The 23064-nt window shown below is 42.8% G+C and overlaps 2 protein-coding genes across 2 annotated transcripts in view; one reads left to right on the top strand and one right to left on the bottom strand.

The window, feature by feature from the left end:
* Window positions 1-23064, top strand: part of LOC138966193 (actin, cytoskeletal 3-like) — a 46104-nt gene that overhangs the window by 14875 nt on the left and 8165 nt on the right. The gene's annotated exons all lie outside the window — the stretch shown is intronic.
* The window catches only part of LOC138965811 (uncharacterized), a 14114-nt gene continuing 638 nt past the window's right edge, over window positions 9589-23064 (bottom strand). Inside the window, exons 2-3 of the mRNA XM_070337906.1 lie at window positions 18521-18657; window positions 9589-11327 (exon numbers count right to left, since the gene is read on the bottom strand). Coding sequence (XP_070194007.1) covers window positions 10350-10847 — 498 coding nt within the window. The 5' untranslated portion in view covers window positions 10848-11327; window positions 18521-18657 and the 3' untranslated portion in view covers window positions 9589-10349. The remainder of the gene's footprint in view (window positions 11328-18520; window positions 18658-23064) is intronic.

Here is a 23064-nt window from a genome sequence, read left to right as displayed (position 1 = left end):
ATGCTCTCAGCAACCCGAAACAGATAAATCTAAAGCATATTTCAATTAGTCTGACTTGCACACTAAGTTGTATGATGATATTTTGAAGTATAGGGAGCTTTTTACAGTGATTCGTGAAGGCCTCTTCACAGGTCCATATTAGGAGCCTGGGCGCGTAATATGGACCATTTGTGATTTTTTTTTCTGTATTTAAATTTTGTTGAATGTCTATCAAAGCTAATTCACTCTAATTAGGCCTAACGGTTAACCTAAGAGAGAAGGACCACCACACACAAAATGAAACTTCTTCGCAAGAAAACAAGCTAGTTATTAGCATGAAACAAAAAATGGTCCATATTAGGAGCCCATCCCCTAGTAGTAGTGTTGAGAGCGCATTTTATTCCCCCCTCTGCTTCTTTCTCTCTGTAAACTTTATTTTTTGGTAACTTACCCAACAACAAAAATTACTTACCCAACAACGGGCCGGAATCCTCGACAGCTCATGGGTTGAGAAGGTGCACTTTGTGGATCTACTTTTTGCGACTCAAAAGTTCCGAACACTCTAATGTACGAATTATCCCATGACCTGCCTCTTTGTCTCTGTTAGCTGAGGAGGTGATTATTCTGAATTATCCATCGCAACCATATGAATTATCCATCACAACCGAGTTTCGATCTCAACTGTCATTGGTCATTGTCTTTGATTTCAGAGTACAATTGAATAATTTATAGAGGTCATCTGCATATTCAGAGTTTACAGATGGACTACTTTTTTCAACATACGACTGAAATACTTTATGGTGTCAAAGTCAATATCACGTATAGGTACAGGCCTACATGTGTCAATATTGAGAAAATAAAGAATACTTCATACGATACGCACATTCTGCATGGATTTAAAGAGCGGAGTCGAGATATTTCGCTGGCTGAAGCGACTGCATGGTCAAAGGCATGTTCAACGAGTATCGCGAGTGGGATCAAGGGACGATACTCCCTACTTTTTACACAGACAGCCATCTACACAGAACCGTGAGAGAGAGAGAGAGAGAGAGAGAGAGAGAGAGAGAGAGAGAGAGAGAGAGCAATCAAAACACCCCAGTCACCTGCTAGTTCGAAAACTCAATCTGAAACTGACATCGATTGTCGAAGGCATGCCTGCGGTGCATAACAGTCTGGAAAAGTTGTCGTAGCTGGGAACCCGTTCAGATCCATGCAACGCCAAAAACATTATCAGAAGAGTCACCATGAAGTCAAATCAAACGTTAGGTTTTCTCATTTGGTTATTTGCTTTGGCTTTAAGTGTATTGCTTCGATTGATAGCTGAATCTGCTTGCAACCGTGCTGTTCAAGACTGTTCGAACTGTCGTCTGCTAGACGGGCTTGTGTGAATCCGAGTCGAGTAAACTGCGGGGTTCAGCGACAAACGAGGGAGTGGCATCAAAATGAAAAGAAGAAGACGAAAAGAAGTTGGAGATAGATATATGGGGAAGAGAAGAGGATGCGAGGTGTTAGATGTTGCCAACCTTAGGTGTTCAAAATCAAGACCGGGACAAAGTAGAAAGCGAGTGTACCGCGACCGACTCTCAGTGCTGACATACAACTTCCAAGCTTTATTGCTTAACGTCTACAACAGGCGAAGTATTGAAGCTTTAGCTCACCTAAACCCGGCGACTGAATATGTAAATGATCCACGTGTGAAAACCGAAACAGAACAGCGCGATGACAGCCAACATTTCTATCCCCGACTGACAAACAGTAACACTGCATGCGAACTGACTTGGGTCAACGATCAAACCAGCACGGCCCGAACTGAATTTGTTGCGCTGCCATTATCGTGCGCAATTCTGGTAAAAATATAAACCCGGTATGCCGAATTGAGTATAACGAAAGCCGATGTCAAATATACACAGGGATATTTTAAAATGACTTTCAAAATGTAAAAGCAGATAGCAGACCTTTTTATAAGCAATATGAATGACTGAATGTCCACATACAAGTCGAATGACGCCGTCCATTATGCTGACAAATGGGAACTAGCTTTGCGCATGAATTCATTGATATGAATTTCGACTGCGGAGGCTTTTGGCAAGCTGAAAACAGGCACGGGCAGGTTTTAGTGGAAAAAGTAAGTGTTTTTAATGAAAACGTCGAAGTAATGGGATAAATAGATTACACACCTCGTCCTGAATATCTTGCATATTTTCCCTCTGGTCGATTTTCAGGTATTACCTCGCCAAAGGCTCGGTAATACCTGAAAATCGACCCTCGGGAAAATATGCAAGATAATCAGAACTCGGAGTGTGTAACCTATATTTATACATCTCCGGAGCAAACAATACAAACATACCGCATTTAAACTAGCAACTACAGGGTTGAACACATGAATCTCAATCTAAAATCAATGAGTTTGGTTGTTTTCCAAATCCAGATCTGCTGTGCACAAACGTTCAAGGCCAGCAAATTCCAATGGCAAGTAACTCTCATACTTTGTCCAGCGACACGAGTAGTTCGGCGGCATCGACTAAAGACTGCAATCCGACGGTCAGTTTTCAACAATATTTCATTTCATAAACAGATCACACGCAACCAAATGCAAGCATACCATCAATGTAAAGAACATAAAGCGGTTTTATTCACTAAATCTAAACACAAGGAGACTGCCAACGTTCCCAAATTCAGAATAAAAAAACAAGAAAGGTAGGTTGTTGGAACGTTTGTTAATTATTGACAAAACAATACATTCACAAATATATCGACCCAACGGTCTTTTAAGTGCACAGACAAACAATAACGAAAACTTATTTTTATTTATTTTTGTTTTTATTTGCCCCAGAAAACCGAACTTAATACAGTATTTAACGTTGGAACACGGGTGCAAAAGTTCGTCTGCTACTGAATTCATCGAAAGAAAATGTCTTTACCGATACCAAAACATGAACAGAACACACAATATCTGCCCTTACCACCACAGCAGAATAATAACATAACTGTGTACTTGCTTTTAGTCCAAAAACAGGGAAACTGACATGAAATGTTAACAGAATTGAATGATTTTCACGGAACTATACAACTGCGCATTAATCACTCGATCACAGTTGAGTGATAAGGATTCGAACAAACTTTAGCACACAAAAATCCTATTTTCTTTGAATAACTGAAGAAAGGAGGAATAAAGAGGTTACATACCTCGTCTCAGTGAATATTAAAAATAATGGTCTCAGTTCGCGATCATGAAAAAGCTCGCTGAAGCTCGCATTTTTCATGATCCGCTAACTTCGACCATTATTTAATATTCACTGAGACTCGGCATGTAACCTAGCTCTACAGACCCCGACCACTTTGATCCCGCCGAGCTCGCGACGAGTGCCCGTGAACACGACGTGTAAAATGGATTCAAGAGAGTGGTTGTGCTGAAGACGAATGCGTTTGATTCTAAATTTTCACCGTTTGTACAATATCAGCATAGTAAACTAACATGAACAGGCGTAGGGTAAGCGTTAGCGGATTACAGTGTGCTCTTTTCAGAAATGACACGGTAAATTGTAGGTGGATTTGTTCGCACCGAAGAGAGAAGACATTTCCCCACACTAATAAGTCAGAGGGAATAGTGCAATTTTCCACATAATAGTAAATCTACGTCATTTTCAAGCACATACGTAGAGGTATGTAACCTCTTTATTCCTCCTTTCTTCACTTATTCAAAGAAAAGAGGAGTTGTTTGTGCGAAAGTTTGATCGAATCCTATTCACTCAACCAGTCTACCTGCGCAGGCGATTGAATAATGCGCGGTTTTATAGTTCAGGGAAAATCATTCAATTCTGTCAACACTTCTTGTCAGTTTCCCTGTTTTGGAATGTTATTATTCTGCTGTGGTGGTAAGGGCAGATAGTGTGTGTTCTGTTCATGTTTTGGTATCGCTTAGGAAATGTTCTTTCTTCGAATGGGACTAGCAGACGAACTTTTGCACCCGTGTTCCAACGTTAAAAACTGTATGAAGTTCAGTTTTCTGGGGAAAAATAATGTATGAAACCGCTGTATGTTCTTTAAATTGATGAGATGTGTGCACTTGGTTGCGTGTGATCTGTTTATAAAATGAAATATTGTCGAAAACTAACCATCGGATTGCATTCTTTTGTCCAAGCAACTCAGTTCAGAAAATTTGGAAGGGGAACTACTGTTATCGCAAGACAGAGTACGAGAGTTACTTGCCTTGGAAGTTTGCTTGCACTCATAAGAGAATGATCTAAAGCGAGTTTCTCAGCAGTGGGAAGTATCAGATATAAGTTTGGACGGGCTTTCTTTCATTAAAGTGACTTCGCGTTGTTCGATCAGTTCGAGAATTTGGACCAAGTTTCAAGAACGTGCGAAGTCATAGAGCTCTACACGTACAGGTACACTTACACGTACCCGTCTTACCACTACACGCCGTGGATCTAGATCTCTGGAATGTCGGTAGGTGACGATTCCAAGTGGTCGTTGGTATTATGAACTTCAGGTGAGACATGGATTGAAAAAGCTATAATCAGGCAGTTTGTATGATCTGTGGAACTTTGGCGGTTTTCGGATTTGTGTTTCCGTGAACAATTGCAAACATTCACTCTTAAAGAACCTTGGAAACAACTGGTTAGTTTGGCACTAATGTGTGTGTGTGTGTGTGTGTGTGTGTGTGTGTGTGTGTGTGTGTGTGTGTGTGTGTGTGTGTGTGTGTGTGTGTGTGTGTGTGTTACTGTAAGTGTGTATATGTGAAAGAATATAATAGAATATACTTTATTGTCATGAAACGTAAACGTTTATTATTAAAATAAAAAATTAATGAAAATCATTTGTGTGTGTGTGTGTGTGTGTGTGTGTGTGTGTGTGTGTGTGTGTGTGTGTGTGTGTGATATCTCTCGATGGCTTTTTTCTTCTCTCTCTCGGGTGACACACGTACATAAACAGACACATACGCACACATGCACACACACACTTGCACAGTTAGAGTTGAAGATTATTTTAATTTAATTGGAAACAGTAGTATTAAAATACCGCTGAATATACATCGGGAATCGGGCGAAAAATATGATTCACAGTACAAACAAGTTGTAATCTCACACGCACATACACACACACATACATACACACTGACACACGCACACGCACGCGCACGCACACACACACACACACACACACACACACACACACACACACCTAAGACTCCTGAGGGGAAGGGCTCCTAAAATGGACCACTTTTTGTTTCATGCTGATAACGAGCTTATTTTCTTGTGAGAAGTTTCATTTTGTGTTTGGTAGTCATTCTCTCTTAGGTTAACCGTGAGGTCTAACTAGAGTGAATTAGCTTTGATAGACATTTAGCAAAAATTAAATACAGAAAAAATCACCTGGGCGCCTAATATGGACCAGTGAAGATCGAGGCATTCACTTATCACTGTAAAAAAAGGATACTGATTCTAATTACCCTCGACTCACTAGTTGATACGGCGACAGCTCTGTAAATAGTTCAGATCCATTAAGGACACAACTAAACTGAAAGTGTATTAAAACGCACACACCTCTTCTGTCTAGATCGCAGAGCGAGGACAGAGATGCGTGCGCAAAATTGGCGGTGTTTGGGGGCCGGGTAGCTCAGTTGGTAGAGCACTGGACTTGTGATCCTAGTAGGCCCTAGGGTCATGGGTTCGAATCCAGGCCGGTGTCACGAACTGAAAACTCTGCCTGAACAATCCTTCTCATTGCGGTCAATGCATGCGCTAACATGGGGATATTAATCAGGTCGGGAACAACCTAATCCTAACCCTAACCCTAACCCTAACCCATGGTTCGTTCGGTCAAAGGTTCGCATTTTTTAAGTCCAAGATTGGCGCATGCGCGTTGACCGCAATGAGAAGGATTGTTCAGCAGAGGTTTCAGTTCGTGACCTGACCGGGACGAAAACGGGTCAACACCTCTTTGCCTAGATCGCAGAGCGAAGCCAAAGATGCGTTCGCAAAAATAGCGGTGATTTTATTCTGTTGGACATGAATCTTCTATTCTTGGTTTGCGTTTTTGACGACGACGTTTTCAATAAGTGGTCGAGCATTTCCTGTGTTAAAATTACTCTTGGTTAATAGTGCTTATAATAGCGATGGTATCACAACGACAACAACTCTGCTATGTCTCCTTTTCAGTTTTTATCTGTGGCCGAGGTTCGCATGTGTCAAAGGGTGTACGCATGCGTATTCAGCGGAAATGTTAAAGCTAGCCATGAAATCGTAACGACTGTGCTAAAATCGTTTATTAGCCCTGTGCGGCGAATGGTTCTTTAAATGTGAAACGATTTTAACGTCACAGACCGACCACCACCACCGACCGCTGAATTTTGCTATGTTTCTCTAATACGCCTTGCACTCACAAACCCTCGATCGTCCAACACTGAGACATCGGGGGCATCAAAAACCGTGTTCACACTGTACTGAGGTATTTTGCACAATACCTCCTGAATCGAGATTGTGTTCAGACTCATGTATTTTGCACAATATCTCCTGAATCGAGATTGTGTTCAGATTGATGTATTTTGCACATTAACTCCTGAATGACGTGTTTGTTAGGACCGATATATTTTGCACAATACCTCTTGAATCGAGATTTTGCACCGAATGATGTGTCAGGTTTGCTTATTACCCCCTAAAGGCGATTTTGTTCAGACTGATGTATTTTGCACAATGCCTTCTGAATGCAGATTTCCATGGTGTGTGTGTGTGTGTGTAGTAGTTCATTTTGGGACAACATGTGTATAAACGTCTATTCACAGATTTATTGTGCCAAGTTTTAGCCTTCTAAACATCTGTGATGAAGTTCTGTGGCAGCCAGGTTGTCAACAACTGAGGTTTCACTGCTTCCATCAAAGGCTTTGGCAGATTGTAGTTATGCTTATAGTCTGCTAGTCTCTTTTCCTTTTCTACCTGTTTGTAAGCAAACTTCCCAAGTCAAGGCAGGTATTGTATGATGGAGTGGATTATTATTCGGAAATAGTGGAAATTACTATATAGGTACTGTCTAATATTCTCAAAATGGCCTCGAACTAAGCACGCTATCCGTACGTTTGATGGCAAATATATCAACGAACATTCGACCTAGACACAATCATTTGTCGTAGTAAGCGTAGACATCCGGTCTGCTCCCCGCCTAATGGCCGATGTCTTCCGTCTTCGGGGGACTACGTGGGTTTAAATTTGGAGTGGTCCTTCTCCTAGAGGAGTTTCCTTGCAGGGATAGTGAGCCTCCTCTGCCCTCGTTTTAATTTTGGAGTGATCTTCTCCTAGGACAGCTGCCTTCCAGGGTTGACGAGCCTGTCCTGCCCGGCTATTTAACCCATAGTTGGGGGTTGGTTCGTGGGCACCAGGGCGTATCCACACGCCGGTGGGCCTGCATGCCACACGTCTAGGGGCCAACCACCTCCGAGTCCTTGTAGTTCAGCCTGGGGCCTTTCGGTACCCAGTTCACGCCTGTCGCCACGATGGAGGCACTACAAAGGGCTTGCTGTGGAGAGGTTATGTACTGGCAGGAGAGACTGACGCAAGCAGCTGCTCTCTTTTCGCGTTGTCCTGAAAAGGACGGTGCTAGCCAGCGGTGAGGGCTGAAAGCGAGAGGTGACAAGCACAAAACACTTTGCCAACACACTAGACACATCACACAACCATTTGACAGGCGCAAATATATCAACAACATGTGATCAGGGAAAAAAGAACTACCGAATCAAAAAGTTCAGCCAATTTTACATCATAAGAGCTTAGTCACAAAACAACAAAATAAGATTTTGGCAAACAATCAACCTAGCCTTTCTTCCTGCCGGTTGTTGGGCGTCCGTGTCTACGGATGAATTAAGTCAATACAAATTTCTTTCGCAGTGAAGGGAGTATCGAATACCAATAGACGAATAAGCAGACAAGACAGTTTGACAAGCTTCAATAATTGTTTGTACAGAGGCAGAACGACCGTCTGGCAGACAAACAGACAGACAGAGACTCAAACGTGAACAGTTACAATGACAGACAGAAACACAGACACACAGAAAGCCAGTCTTCCAGTCAGTCAGCCAGCCAGCCAGCCAGACAGACACACACGATAATTCCATGTTCCTACACAAACACAAAGACACGTATGCACACCCACTCACATATCATGCGCAAAGCAAATAATTATAAATCAAGTCTTTAATGCAATAAATTCATGTATAATTAATCAACAGAACAGAAAGTAATGTGACTTATCTGAGATATGCTTGTGGTAGTTTTACTTTCTCATTCACTGTTAACTTTCTTTTTTTAATAGTATCAAGTTCAATTCTCTCTGTCTCTCTGTCTTTGTCTCTGTCTGTCTGTCTGTCTGTCTGTCTCTCTCTCTCTCTCTCTCTCTCTCTCTCTCTCTCTCTCGTTCTCTCTCTCCGCACACATGAGAATCAGGCCGCAAAGGAAGTTCTACGTCACAGCCGCAATCATAATACAGTTCAGGCAATGTTCATCCCAAGTCGTATCACAGAAATGCGATCACAAGATGCACAAGAACTAATAACGTTTAACAAAATGAAAAGCAAGCACAGTTCAACATTCCATTTACATTCTTTCCATCATGCAGAGCAAGTCAGTTCATTCCTCCATGCTAAATAATCATGATGCCATGCAATCGTCAAATTTCACTCACACTATCTTCGTCGTACAACTGTGCATTGCATATTATGTAGCTCACGAACTTACCCAGCACTCCGGAAGTCACATTGACTTGAGACATGTACAAAAACACAGTGCATATTAAAACGGAACACCTGTTTTTGTTAGTACCCACAGGCTTTAGGGCCCTTGGACTCCCTTGGACGCGGTCACTGGACTAAACTCTCTAAACATTCAAAGTAGGAGGACCCTCTTGGTGAGGCGTTCGCAGGGACCCTTGCGGACATTACTCTGTCGGAATTGTATGTGTTGTGAAAGAGTGACTATTTTTGCTTTTATTGCGGCAAACCTTCCACACTTGCTCTTTGTCTGCGTGTTCAAGTTAGGCACAACTCTCGCTAATGACTTGCCTATACTGTCACGTGAGAAAGTGTGCCTCAATCAAAGCAAGAGCATTCACTCTTTCATAACCCATACAAACCTGACAGTATTATTTCCGAACGTCGTCTATTTCCCTTCAGAATGCTTTTATCGTAAGTGGCTCGTAGCAATTTGTAAACGCAATGAAACTTGAACAGTGGTGAAAACACGCCCTGTGCTTTAGTAATCTGCCAATCCGTATTGGAGAATTTGCAGTCAACTAGGCCTCTCTTATTTCAGTAAAAAGTACTAGTTTCCCACCCTAGTTGTATTACCGGCACGGTTGGCCTAGTTGTAAGGCGTCCGCCCCGTGATCGGGAGGTCGTGGGTTCGAACCCCGGCCGGGTCATACCTAAGATTTTGAAATTGGCAATCTAGTGGCTGCTCCGCCTGGCGTCTGGCATTATGGGGTTAGTGCTAGGACTGGTTGGTCAGGTGTCAGAATAATGTGACTGGATGAGACATGAAGCCGGTGCTGCGACTTCTGTCCTGTGTGTGGCGCACGTTATATGTGACCCTCCACCACGGAATGAGTCGCATGTATTAGTTGAATGTATAAACCGTTTTCAGTCACGTACTAGCTCTCGACCTTAGTCAATTGTGTACTAGCTACTAACTCTTATCAATCATGTACTAGCTGTCGACCCTAGTCAGTCAAGTACTACATGTACCTGCAAACTCTAGTCAGTCATGTGGTAGGCTAGCTCCCAACTCTAATGTCAGTCACGTTTTAGCTGCCTACCTGCGACATTCAAGTACTAGCCGCCGACAAAGCCCGCTACTAACTACAGCCGAACCAAGCCGAACTAGGTTCGGCGAACGTTCGGCGAATGTTACACCTTGCCTTGTTCGGTGTACTAACTAGCGACGAATGTTTCGGTGACACCGGTCACATGATCAAGAAATATCACGTGAGAAGACTCGTGATCGGTTGACAACATTATAGCCGCAATTATTGTCACTCTTCAAGGATGATGATACACAAATATTCAACCAATGAAAAGTCAGTTCGTCTAAGGTTACAGTGACGCGCTGCAAGGTTTGCAGGAGTGAATCGGCGAACCTCAAACGTTTCAGCTGCAACCCCAAAATAGGGGAATCCCCTGATTTGATGACGTTTGTTTGTTTGTTTGCTTAACGCCCAGCCGACCACGAAGGGCCATATCAGGGCGGTATTTGATGACGTAGTGCAACGTTTGCCGAACTTTGGTTTGGCTGTAGTCAGTAGCGGGCTTTGGGCATGAACCGGCTGCCGAACCTTCATGGCGCTCCTTTTTACCCCATAAATACCTTTTAGTGCTTTACCCTTCACCCTCTGACGGTACTGGCGAAGACCTCCCCAGAGCGCGCCACGTGCTTGTACAACATCTTCTTCCCAAAGTGGCACACTGTCTCCACTACCACCCCAGCCGCCCGCGCTTTCGTCAGCCCCCCACCAGCACCCCACTTGTTTGGAGGATACAGTTCTTGAAGGCGCTTCCGGTTATTCTCCGCCGTGGCCTGCGGGTTGACCTGCACATTAGGCCTGTAGGAGTCTGCCAGCTGCTCGGACCACGCATCATACATCTTCAGAAGGATGTCGTTGGGCGACTCTCCTTGCATTGGCGTTGAAGGGCTGGGGTCAATTGCTGACAGGTTGGTGAACTCGGGTCCCGCGACTGGCAAAGGTGGGGTGCTCTTAATGCAGCAGTTTTGCATGATGGGCAGTGGCCTGTTGAGAGGACAGGTGTCGGAGGACTCTGCAGCCACTGGTTCTACGACCGAGGTGCTTGGGGGGTTGGCTGCGAATTTGCTGCGTGCTGTCATGTTCGCGACTCTGCAAAGAGATTTGAGAATGCTTGCTGAAGGTCTTTCTATTGTCTTTCAGAGCTCTAGCTGACAGTCCTTTGTAAATGTCTTTTTCTTTTCTTTTGCTCTCCAAAGGCCTGGAGAATGCTTGCTCAAGGTTTTTGAGCTGGTCACTCGCTAACACAATTTTGCCAAGTTTCAATGACAAATACTTGGTAAAGTGTAGGCGCTCTCGTAGAAAATCCAGCATATATATCCTAAAACTCTTGAATATCACAACATTGATAAATCACACGTAGACTGAAAACGCAGTTTCAAGTATACACTGGAGAACACCACCGAAAAATGATTCTGGGACTGATTTTGTAAATCTCCTCAGGACAAAATATAGCCACAAGATTACGCCGGTTGGCCTGTGGCTGTCTCTGGAACACTCCACGGGTTGGGCTGGTGCATGAGATCAGTGATATTTCGAACCTGGGCCACGTCGAACAGCTTCTGAAACGGAAGAAAAAATACGTGTGCTTTAGAAACATTCGTCACAGGGGAACATTTGATGACGTCAGTATCATATAGTAAAGTTCCACAGTCACGCTTTCATTCTGATCACAGACTTCATGGTCTGCGAGTGCGACGTCCACAACACAGCAACACCGGAACGAAAAGAAAAAAGTACACTCTAACTCTCTAGTAAATGAGTCTGTAGTAGAAGGTACAGGGGGCTTTTAAAAAGAACGCGACCCACTCTCGACTTGCAAGACCCCGTGACCCAGCATAATTAACAGACCCAAGGTGAAGGCTTGTTGGGGGACAATCAACTTCCGGTTAATAACACGTGGACAAAACACGTGTAAACCTCACTACAAAATGGATTGCTTCGCAGGACTGATCAGCACACAGAAGTCCTGTTTGTCGTAACTTAGCTGCAGCTACTCACTTTGCGAAAGTAAATCCTCCGTAAAACGTTATCTCCCAAAATTATCACATCCTACACCGCGTGGAAAACATATTTTACCCTTTACGATTTTTCTTTCCGCAGAGACAGTGATTCACCGACAAAATAACGTAAGGATAAATTTGACGCGGTTATGACGACATTTTTCTGAATTCTTGTAAAAACACACACACATAAGTTTGAAAGTTTGTTGTCCTCCAACAAAGGGGAAAGCCGAGACTAATAATGGCGGCCACCATGCGCTCTGTCCCAAACCCTACTGCAAGTCGTGAATCGACAGACTGATTACGCACTCCTTCACGGTGTGGGGCCCCCAGTTGAAACGATTGTTCAAATTTGTATACCAACATATCATTTGGTGTGATGTTAGAAGACATCCAAAGAATGTAAATTCCAGGGGGGGGCAAGCAATTTGTGTCCTCTGGTAAATTTGGTTGCTAGGCAACAGAGTGCCTAGTCGCGAACAATGTCAAACACACAGTTTGGGCGTTTTAACACATATATAAACTATAATATAAGACTGAATAAACATAATAAATCCATATTATTGGGTTGTTGTTGTCTATTTAATGCCTTTAAGTGAAAAAATAAATAAATGGTTGAAAAATGAGCCAAAAATCATATTTTGGAACCTTCGGGTTAGGCTATATTTGTAGGTGCTCCCAAATAGAGACAAAAGAAGGTAAATAATAAGCTTGAACTGACAAGGGAACACACCAAAGCTTTGGTGATATACAGGGGAGCCCAGGGACCTAAATAATGTGTATATCTAACACGTTACTTAACAGTGTGTGTTCAGACTGAAGCAGTGAAGACATGGCAAGCGGCGTGAGTAAATACATGGACTGGAGCCTGTGCATCTTTTGCCAGAAGGACACAACAGAAAAGCTGATAAATCCCACCGAAGAAAGCTACAGCACAGCAGAGAGACATTTAAAAGGTTTTAAAGCAGTTGGAGCGTTTCAGTCATCACTGAAAATAGACAAATTCAATGATGGGTCAGGGATTGCGTCTTCGTTAGCCAAACATGGAGCTAGGTGGCACAAGAACTGCCGTGCTAACTACAACCAAAGAATGTTGGACAGAGCTGAAAAGAGACAGCATGATGAAGCTGAAAAAGATGAAGGCGAGACAGGAAAGAGATCACGCAGAGAGAGTGGGCAGGTTTCTCCACAAGAGACCTGTATGTTTAACTGTGGCAAAACTAGGAATCTTTCCAGAGGTTCTACATACCAGCTTGATTCACATATTCGGGAAGCTGCTTTGAAGATTGACCCTCAAGTTGACAACAAGTCACGTCTCACGATGTCGGGACTGGCTCACATCGCCAGACGAGGGTTTTGCACTTCACGGGTAAGCCATGATAAGATAATTCGGCCAGATTGAGCCGGTTGAAACTAGCTGAAAGGCTGCTGCAAAGGTCAAAGCCACTGTCCGACCCAATTCACCTTAACAGAGTAGCACTTTTCAGAAATCAGAACAAGTCTACTCAGATGACCAAGAATCTGAAGCTGAAGACAGCCAAGACCAACTGTGGTTTGTTTACAAGATTGTATGTTGGATGTCAGGCTAGAGGAGGAGACCTTGATGAATTCTTTCAGCACGAAAACCAGTCATTCCCTCCATCAATCTCAGATTCTGGAGAATTGCGCCACGGCAACAAAAGCGATCTCCTGCAATGTTTTGAGAAAACTCATGACCCAGTACTCACTGAACCACAAGTATCAGCTGTTCTCATTGATAGTGCTGCGCTGGTGCACATTCTGAAGCCACGCGAAGCACAAACATTCCAAGAGTACAGTGATTTTAGGCCCTACCTAGTGCCTAAAATAACGTGTATATATATTTTCTGCGCTTTGTGTCAGCACTGTTTGTGTGTGTGTAAATAGTATTGTTGACACGTTTTTATACAGTAGCCTTATGTGGTTCTTGTGCCTAGGCTGTGTATTGGATTGTCATTGTATGCCTGCATCATTAGTTGTCAGTAATTATTACATGTGCTGATTGTTCTCTTTGCCTGCGCGCGTATAGTATGTTGGTTATGATTGGTCATAGTATGTTTGTTTATGTTTGGTCGTTATCTTTGCCTGTGCGTGTATTGTATGGTTGGTCGTTTTCTTTGCCTGTGCATGTATAGTTTGTTGGTTATGTTTGGTCGGTTTCTTTGCCTGTGCGTGTATAGTATGCTTGGTCGATGTATGTATTGTAAAGCGCTAAGAGTAGACATTTTTCTAGAATAGCGCTATAAAAGTTTGCATTATTATTATTATTATTATTATTCTGTCTTTTTAGCATATGTCATACTGTGCCTGTCTAACGCTGATCGCGTTGACATTGTTTGGGACTGTTACCGTGACAACAGTCTGAAGTCATCAGTGAGGAAGAAACGAGGCTCTGGCATGAGGAGAAGAGTGAAAGGAGACGTTGCTCTGCCACGCACTTGAACTGGCCAGAATTCCTACTGTAAACAGTCAAAACAAAGAAGAGCTGTTTCATCCTGTCTGAAAATCTGAAGCTCGTCAAGGAAGACGGGAAAGTGGTCATTGCAACACAAGGTGTGGACTTAGTTAGTTCTAGTGACATTAGTGAGGACCAAGGAGCCAGCTGTCCCCTTGTTCACACGTAGAGGCTGACACCAGACTGGTTGTACACTGTTCTGACCTGGCCAGAATGAATCACACTGACGTCATGATCAGGAATTTAGACACTGATGTAGTGGTGCTTGCAACAGCTCACTACCATTCCCTCCAGCTGGAAAACCTGTGGGTTGCATTTGTGCTGGATCCCACTATCGTCTTCTGCCTATTCACGACTACGCCCAGAGAAATCAGCAGCACCTCTGATGTTTTATTCTCTGACTGGCTGCGACACTGTGTCATCTTTCTTTGGTGTCAGTAAGAAGAGATGCTGGGAAGTGTGGATGTCTGATCCAGAATTCACAGCTGTTCCTTTGGGTGCTTGCATCACCGGACAAGTTCAGCCAGATTGAGCGCTTTGTCTCGTTGATGTTCGACAAGACCAGTGTTTCCGACAAGGTGAACGATGCCAGAAAACACCTGTTCACGAAGAAAGGGCGCATGCTGGAAAACACCCCACCCACTCAAGCTGCTCTTCTTGAACACACGAAGGCGGGGATGTAGCTCAGTCGGTAGCGCGCTGGATTTGTATCCAGTTGGCCGCTGTCAGCGTGAGTTCGTCCCCACGTTCGGCGAGAGATTTATTTCTCAGAGTCAACTTTGTGTGCAGACTCTCCTCGGTGTCCGAACACCCCCGTGTATACACGCACGCACAAGACCAAGTGCGCACGAAAAAGATCCTGTAATCCATGTCAGAGTTCGGTGGGTTATAGAAACATGAAAATATCCAGCATGCTTCCTCCGAAAACGGCGTATGGCTGCCTAAATGGCGGGGTAAAAAACGGTCATACACGTAAAAATTCCACTCGTGCAAAAAACACGAGTGTACGTGGGAGTTTCAGCCCACGAACGCAGAAGAAGAAGAAGAAGAAGAAGAACACACGAAAAGAGCGATCCTGTAGGCACTCATCTGGAAGGAAGCTCTCATTCCGCAGCCAGAGATTCCAGATCCTGCAAGCTGGGGCTGGGAAGAAGTTGATGGAACTTATTCGCCTGTTTGGACATCACTTCCAGATGCATCTTAGATCTGCTCTGAACTAGTAAAATAAGAGACATACATGCATGTCTCTGGTAAAATGCAGCTGCACGAAAGGTTGTAGAGGTCCGTGTAGCTGTGCCACAGCGGGTGTCCCCTGCACTGCTCTTTGCTTCTGTGATGGTAAATGCCAGCGTGACTGACTGAAGACTGAATTCATGAACCGGTTATGTGAGTAAATCGCTATGGATATATATAGAAGAAACTATGTTTACAGGTTTCTTTTTCAAACTCTGGCATTATGCATGAAATGCATTTCTTTGTTAACAAATAGTAGAAATTCAGCTTCGTGTACAGTATTTGTAAATAGGAGGGCCTCTACAACCTTGTTGAGAATTTATCTGTAGACAATTGACCGGACAGTATGTTTTATTAGTGTCGTAGTGTCATCTGTCTTTGCTTTAAAATAAAGCAGAATCATGAACCCATTCCAAAAAGATAGCAACTAGCAAAAATATATTTGTCATTTGCATAATTGTAATAGTCAATGTGCAAGCTTGCGATTGTTAGTAGACGGTACCGTTCTTGAAAAGAAAACCGATTCATTTGTATATAATTATAAAACGTCAATAGCCAGTGCAGGGGCGGATCACATCATGGGGGTTTCCAAATTTCTTAAAGGGACAATTCGACGACGCGAAGCGTTTAGTTGTGGGCGCGAAAATGGAGCAATCTGGTGCAATCTGAGCCAAGAAACTTCCCCTAATACACCTTCAAAAAGTAAATTTAAGAAGACAAATTAGATTACCAATAAAAGGAAAATTGACCGATCTGATGCAACCTGAGCCAGCAAATTACCCAACTTACGGGCAACTACCTTCCGAAACCGTCATTTAGAAGACAAAGGCCAGCTCCTAGGGGGGCCCGGGGGCATGCCCCCCCCGGAAAATGTTGATAAAAATCAAGGAAAATGGAGGAATCTGGTGCAATTTGAGCCTTCAGTTTCTCTTTATTTCTAAACGGGTTTTTTTTTAATACTTTTTTTTTTTTTTTTAGGCTGCGGGGGGGGGGGGGGGGGGCGCAAACCCCGGAACCCCCCCCCCCCCCCCCTGGATCCGCCCCTGCAGTGTGTTTATTGTCCTGATGTTAGAAACATGGTACAGGCAAACATAAATGTTAATTCAAAGGTAAACTAAACTCTTAGTTACAAAGAACTGGTGTTTTGAATGTTCACCTTCTGCAAAAGTGCGTTTTGAGGGTATGCTTACTAAACAGGTCATATTTTCGTTCATAGACCATTTAGAAGTTGCCCCTCCCTGGCATTTGGATCCTGAGAGATGTATTTTTAACTGTATAAAGTATCATGTTGGTATACCAATCCGAACAATTCAGCCCCTATTTGAGGTGTGTCAACTGATTCCGTTCATCCACCGGATGTTTCCGTTCATACAGCCTCATTTTCGTCACTTGCTTAGGGAAAAACGTTGTGGTAAGTCGTGTGGGCAGCGCGATTGTGTGATATTGAAAGAATAAGGTAGCGAAATGGTTGGGCTATGTGTACGATAAGTACCAAGGTGCTAGTTATCCTAATGATAACACACGCGGGCCGAACGTGGCAAAATTGCCTGATTTTTTTTTACATTTTCTAGTTTTTCTCGCTGAACGGAAACATCCGGTCGATGAACGGAATCAGTTGACACACCGTGTCCTTATTTTGCAGCAATTCCCCGAACAAATCACATTATGCACGTAATGGCTTACAAATCTCTCTTTGATAAATTGATATAGCTTCCATCATTTTTCTTACATAACGACCAATAAATTAGGGAGCGGCTGAAATAGACAGGTTGTCATTATACAAAAGGTCGTGCAAAACACGAGTGCGCAACAACACACAAACGTAAATTACTCTGTCTGTCTGTCTCTCTGTCTGTGTCTATCCCTCTTGCTCCCTCTATCTCTCTCTCGCAGTCTCAGTCTGTCTCTTTCTCACTCTCGCCTCTCTCTCTCTCTCTCTCTCTCTCTCTCTCTCTCTCTCTCTTCCTCTGTCTCTCTGTCTCCCCCCCTCTCTCTATGTCTCTCTCTCTCTCTCTTGATTTGATTTGATTTGATTTGATTTGATTTGATCTCTCTCTCTCTCTCTCTCTCTCTCTCTCTCTCTCTCTCTCTCTCTACATACGCACATTTTCCACCCGCCAATTGTCTCCTCCAGGGCATCTAAAAACGCCAGCAATTAATCAAATACTCCCCCGCCCCCTCCCTCCCATTTACAAAATACAACTCGTGGAGGTCGATCAAATACTGACTCGCCAAAAAACGGCAAACAAAATTTCTTGGCAGCTAGCACGTAGCTCGGAGAAATACCAACGGCTTGAAAAGAAGGAGAAGGGGAGGGGAGAGGGAGGGGGGGTGGCTCTGGTATCGATTCATTGATTGCTGCCTTACATCTTTTTGATCGTCTAGCCGATTCTCTCTTTAGGTCACTCTCTAGTGTCGCGGTGCCCCAAACGATCTTCTAATGGAGAGGTAAATGGCAATTTATTGTATGAGCCCCCTGTAAATGGACGCTTTAAAATGGGAACTTGTATGAGGATTGATGGTGTTTTGACAAGGGCAGGTGTGAAGAGTGAAAAGAAGGGAGAGATAACAGTGGAGGAGGTGGATAGTGGTGATATTCGAGGGAAGAAGTATAGGCCTACTATATTCCTCGGCGAGGCTAGTTGGGTTATCAAATCGGTCATGTGTAGGCCTATGTGTTCGTGAATGAGAGAATTGAATTGAATTGAATTGTTTACAAGGATAACAGAGTAAGCATTTTTTTGTTTTTCTTCATCCCGTCTTTGAATAATAAATACAACTAAATAATTAAGAGAGAGTGCCCAGGGGGTGGTCGGTGGCTGGGTGGGGAGGGGGGGGGGGGGGGGGGTGGTTGTGGTTACATAGAAGGTGATGAGGAAACAAGGACGGAGAATTATGGGGAGGAAGAAAAGGGAGTCTTTTCGTGTTCAGCAAATATACACAACTTCATTTTCACAAGAGAAAAAGGCAATAACTCAAAATAACTCCTCAGATAATAATTTAGCAATACTGAACGAAAACGGGTGTGAAAAATGTACCTACTCACCACTTTTCTAAGAAATGGCCGTGGTCGTTGCACACAGTCGAGCAGAATTCATCTTACTGCCGTTGACAGTTCTGCCTTGAATCCAGCTGCAGTTTGTGCACACCGGTGTCGAAGCTTGAGCTCCATCCCCAATCTGTCTGATGAACAACACACACCAACAAATAAAAATGATACATACAAAAATAATAATAAATAATGACCGTTGTTATTTGGCTCTATCACACACACGACGAAATTCGCGTCAAAATTCAGTCTAGATTCCACAGAAAGAGAGCACTAACCGCGACACTCATTTTTAATGATTTGATCTGTCAATCACTGTCCTAACTTCATGGAGCCTGGGACACCTGCGATGATAGTACACGTGACACTAGCATGATTCCGTCAACAAAACGTGAATTAAACTATTGGCTCTGTCATTCAGCGACAATCACAATGCTGATTTTCGTGGTCTCGTGTCACTTCAATACACGACCTACAGAAACGGCGCCCAAAGAACACAATTAGATAATCCTTTCCGTTAGAATGACACTGTCGACATTTTAGCCTTAATATATTCATTCTGGGTGACCTTTATGACAAACTGAATGACGGCTAAACCATTTTGTAGACAATCAATCCATCGCACAATGGATGTACGTGTGGACTTATTTGACTTCAAGTCTTGTGGTGTTGTGAACGTGAGACTTCTTTCTCCTGCCGTATCACTTTTCTGTCAAACTAGCACAATGCAGCACGAATGAAATTTGAAAGCAAAAGCAATGGCACATTTCCCTGGTCCTTATACCAGTCCAAACAGCTGAACAAGATAATGGTAGCTATCTATCAAACAGCCATAAATGTGAATTACAGTTGCAAATCAGCACGAATAATAAAAGCAATGACAAATCTACCGCATACCCGCGTCTTTGTATCAGTGTATCAGTTTTTACATTTAGTCAAGTTATGACTAAATGTTTTAACATCGAGGGGGGAATCGAGACGAGGGCCGTGGTGTATGTGTGTGTGTATGTGTGTGTGTGTGTGTATGTGTGTGTGTGTGTGTGCGTGCGTGCGTGTAGAGCGATTCAGACCAAACTACTGGACCGATCTTTATGAAATTTGACATGAGAGTTCCTGGGTATGATATCCCCATACGTTTTTTCATTTTTTTGATAAATGTCTTTGATGACGTCATATCCGGCTTTTCGTGAAAGTTGAGGCGGCACTGTCACGCCCTCATTTTTTTAACCAAATTGGTTGAAATTTTGGTCAAGTAATGTTCGACGAAGCCCGGACTTCGGTATTGCATTTCAGCTTGGTGGCTTAAAATTTAATTAATGACTTTGGTCATTAAAAATCTGAAAATTTTTATATAAAACTATCCAAATTTACGTTCATCTTATTCTCCATCATTTGCTGATTCCAAAAACATATAAATATGTTATATTTGGATTAAAAACAAGCTCTAAAAATTAAATATATAAAAATTATGATCAAAATTAAATTTTCGAAATCAATTTAAAAACACTTTTATCTTATTCCTTGTCGGTTCCTGATTCCAAAAACATATAGATATGATATGTTTGGATTAAAAACACGCTCAGAAAGTTAAAACGAAGAGAGGTACAGTAAAGCGTGCTATGAAGCACAGCGCAACCGCTACCGCGCCAAACAGGCTCGTCTCTTTCACTGCCTTTTGCACTAGCGGCGGACTACGTTCAGTTTCATTCTGTGAGTTCCACAGCTTGACTAAATGTAGTAATTTCGCCTTACGCGACTTGTTGTTGTTGTTGTTGTTGTTGTAATTTTTTCGACGTAGGTCTCCAGAAGCATTTTTTTTAGGATTTCATTTTCCTCCCGTCAAGCATCATTTCATGCAGGCTGAGCATGCAGTGTTGAAAAACATTAACAAGATAATGATAGCGTTTGTGTTCAAAGGTGTACTATCTACAGAGCCATTTTGGGGGGAGTTTGGGGCGCTTTACTGCTAACAACAGCGTGTGAAATACAGGCTCCTTCGTCTCAAGGGCGAAAGGTACTAGGACGAAAATCAAAAGCGTCCGAAGGATCATGTGCCGCGTGGATATATCTCGAAAAACACTCAAAAACAGCCGTTTCAAATTTGAATAACTGAGCGCTCAGACACTTATTTTAAGGTATTCCTGGTGTGTGGTGACATACTTACAACCCCCAACCTGAACTGTTAAGGCGATTAGAGATATCTTGTTTGTATGTCCCTTATGTCCCTTTAACTGTCCTGCATTTTCATATGATCATCACAGTTGCACAATGTGGTATTGAAAACATGAAATCACATAAGCGGAAACAACCACAACGGCAAAGCTCGAGGAGCATACTTTGTAAAAACAAATCAAAATGATTGCTCTAAAACAAGAATAAACGAGCATTTAACACACACGCAGACCGGTGTAACACGAGAAAATTACTCCCACGAGATTTTTACTCCGGAGTAAACATTTCGTACGAAAAAGTTACTCCCTTTACGAAAAAAGCACTCCCCCATTGCACGAGAAAATTACTCCCCAAGACAGGTGAGTTCCGAGTAAACATTTCGTACAAAAATGTTACTCCCCTGACGAATAAATAACGAATAAATTACTTCACCCCAACACGAGCAATTTAACTTCCCATGCCAGGTGTACGAAATTTTTACTCCCTTGTCCCCTGTTAGTCTTGGTGGTGGAAGGCGTGGAAGGCGAGGGTAGCGCGACATTCGTGTGCGCGAGATCACTTATTGGCATTATCCCTTCGCCCGCATCCCATTTTTGCGTACGAGATTTTTACTGGAAGTAAAAAAAAAATGGGGAGAACAAATTTCGTCGAGGGAGTAATTTTTTCGTGCCTTGGGGAGTTCTTTTCTCGTACGAAAAGTGTACTCGGAGTAAGAATTTCATACAAAATATTTACTCCGGAGTAAAGTTTTCGTGGAGTAAAAATGTCGTGTTACACCGGGCCAATTATATACCTGCAGTGGATCTGCAAAGTCAAACCAGATTTTGAAGTGTATGTGCGTTTTCATCTTGTAATGCACACTCTATCTTCATTTTCTCACAGTGCGGTATACTGTTAATATTTCTCTCAGTTGCAATGTTTAGAGCACATGGCCGACGCCTCTGGAATGGTCCCCAAAAAAGAGAATAGGCTACTGTGAGAGAAAAAAAAGCAAATTCATTGTCCGGGGAAAATAAGATAGATTTTACACGGTTCCGTCTTATTTCACAGGTAAGGATGGTTCAGTAAACCAATATGAAATGTTCAAGGTTACATGCATGAATTACTTTGACCATAATCTATTTTCAGTTTGACGCGTGTAAATAATATTTCACAGGTGAGATGTTTAGAAAGTATTGCCGACAGTTCTGGGATGATTAGTATAGGAGAATGAATATCATGGAGAAAACACATCAAATCCATTGCGCTAGAACAGGAACACCTTTTTTCACGCACACAGGCTGGATTTATTGTACTGGTAATGCATTTTCTTCTCGCAATGCACGCTCAATGTTTATTTTCTCCTGCAGTGTGTGTTAATATGTCCCTTAGGTGTGGTGTTCACAGCACATTACCGCTGTTCTCCAATGATCAAAAGGGGGACATACTCAGAGAAAGTAATGTTTCATTGCCCCAGAACCAGAAACACGATGACTGCCACATACTCTAGCCAGATTTATAACCGTCAGTAGTTGAGTTAATCCCAACCAGCATTTGAAGTAAACATACATTTCCATCTCGTAATGCAACCTCAATTGTCATTCTTCTCTCAGCGTCTACTGTTGATATTTTTGACAATTGAAATGTTTAGAGCACATTACAAACAGTTTTCGAATGACCCAAAGAGATTGTTTAGAGAAAAACATATAATTGATTAAATTAGAATAGAAAAAAGATAAATGTCACACACACTGGACGGGTGAATCAAAACCGAAAGTAAGTCAGTTAATCCAAACCGACGTTTGAATCGCACATGAATGCATTTCAAGAACATATAATATTCTCAAACTCATTTTTGCGGTAAAAATGAACTCCTCACAGGTGCAATGTTTAGAGCAAATATATGTTACCGGCGAGTCGTCAGTAAAGTTGCCTGACGCAGTGTTGTGTAAGATAATCAGGTGTCGACTTGGTCATTGTGCACACCACGCTACGAGCTCAAGGAGATCAGAACTGAATCCAATCTAAACCTTCCTGCTTTTCAGTCGTGTCACCCTGGTTCACGCCACTGCTCGGCTTCTTCAAAAATACAGCACCTGTATACAAAAGATAGCGCTTTAACCGTATATCGGGTGAAGGTCAAACTTCGTGTGCACTGGAGAAGTACAATGCCAATGCCGGCTCCTTCAAACGTATCAACATACAGCAGCAGAAGCAAACATATACTTCAACTGCATGTCTAGTGCGTAATGATAAAGTTTCGCGCGTGCAAGTCCACTATGGCCACATTGCCACGCCGATAAGCCATTAATTGCCGGCTCCTTCAAACGTATCGACATCATAGTACAGCACCAGCAAACATACACTTCAATTGTCTAGTGCGTAATGAT

Source organism: Littorina saxatilis, linkage group LG5 (assembly GCF_037325665.1).
Source record: "Littorina saxatilis isolate snail1 linkage group LG5, US_GU_Lsax_2.0, whole genome shotgun sequence".
Taxonomy (NCBI): Eukaryota; Metazoa; Mollusca; class Gastropoda; order Littorinimorpha; family Littorinidae; genus Littorina; species Littorina saxatilis.
Note: the sequence above shows the minus strand (reverse complement) of the source record. Positions and strands in the feature narration are given on the sequence as shown.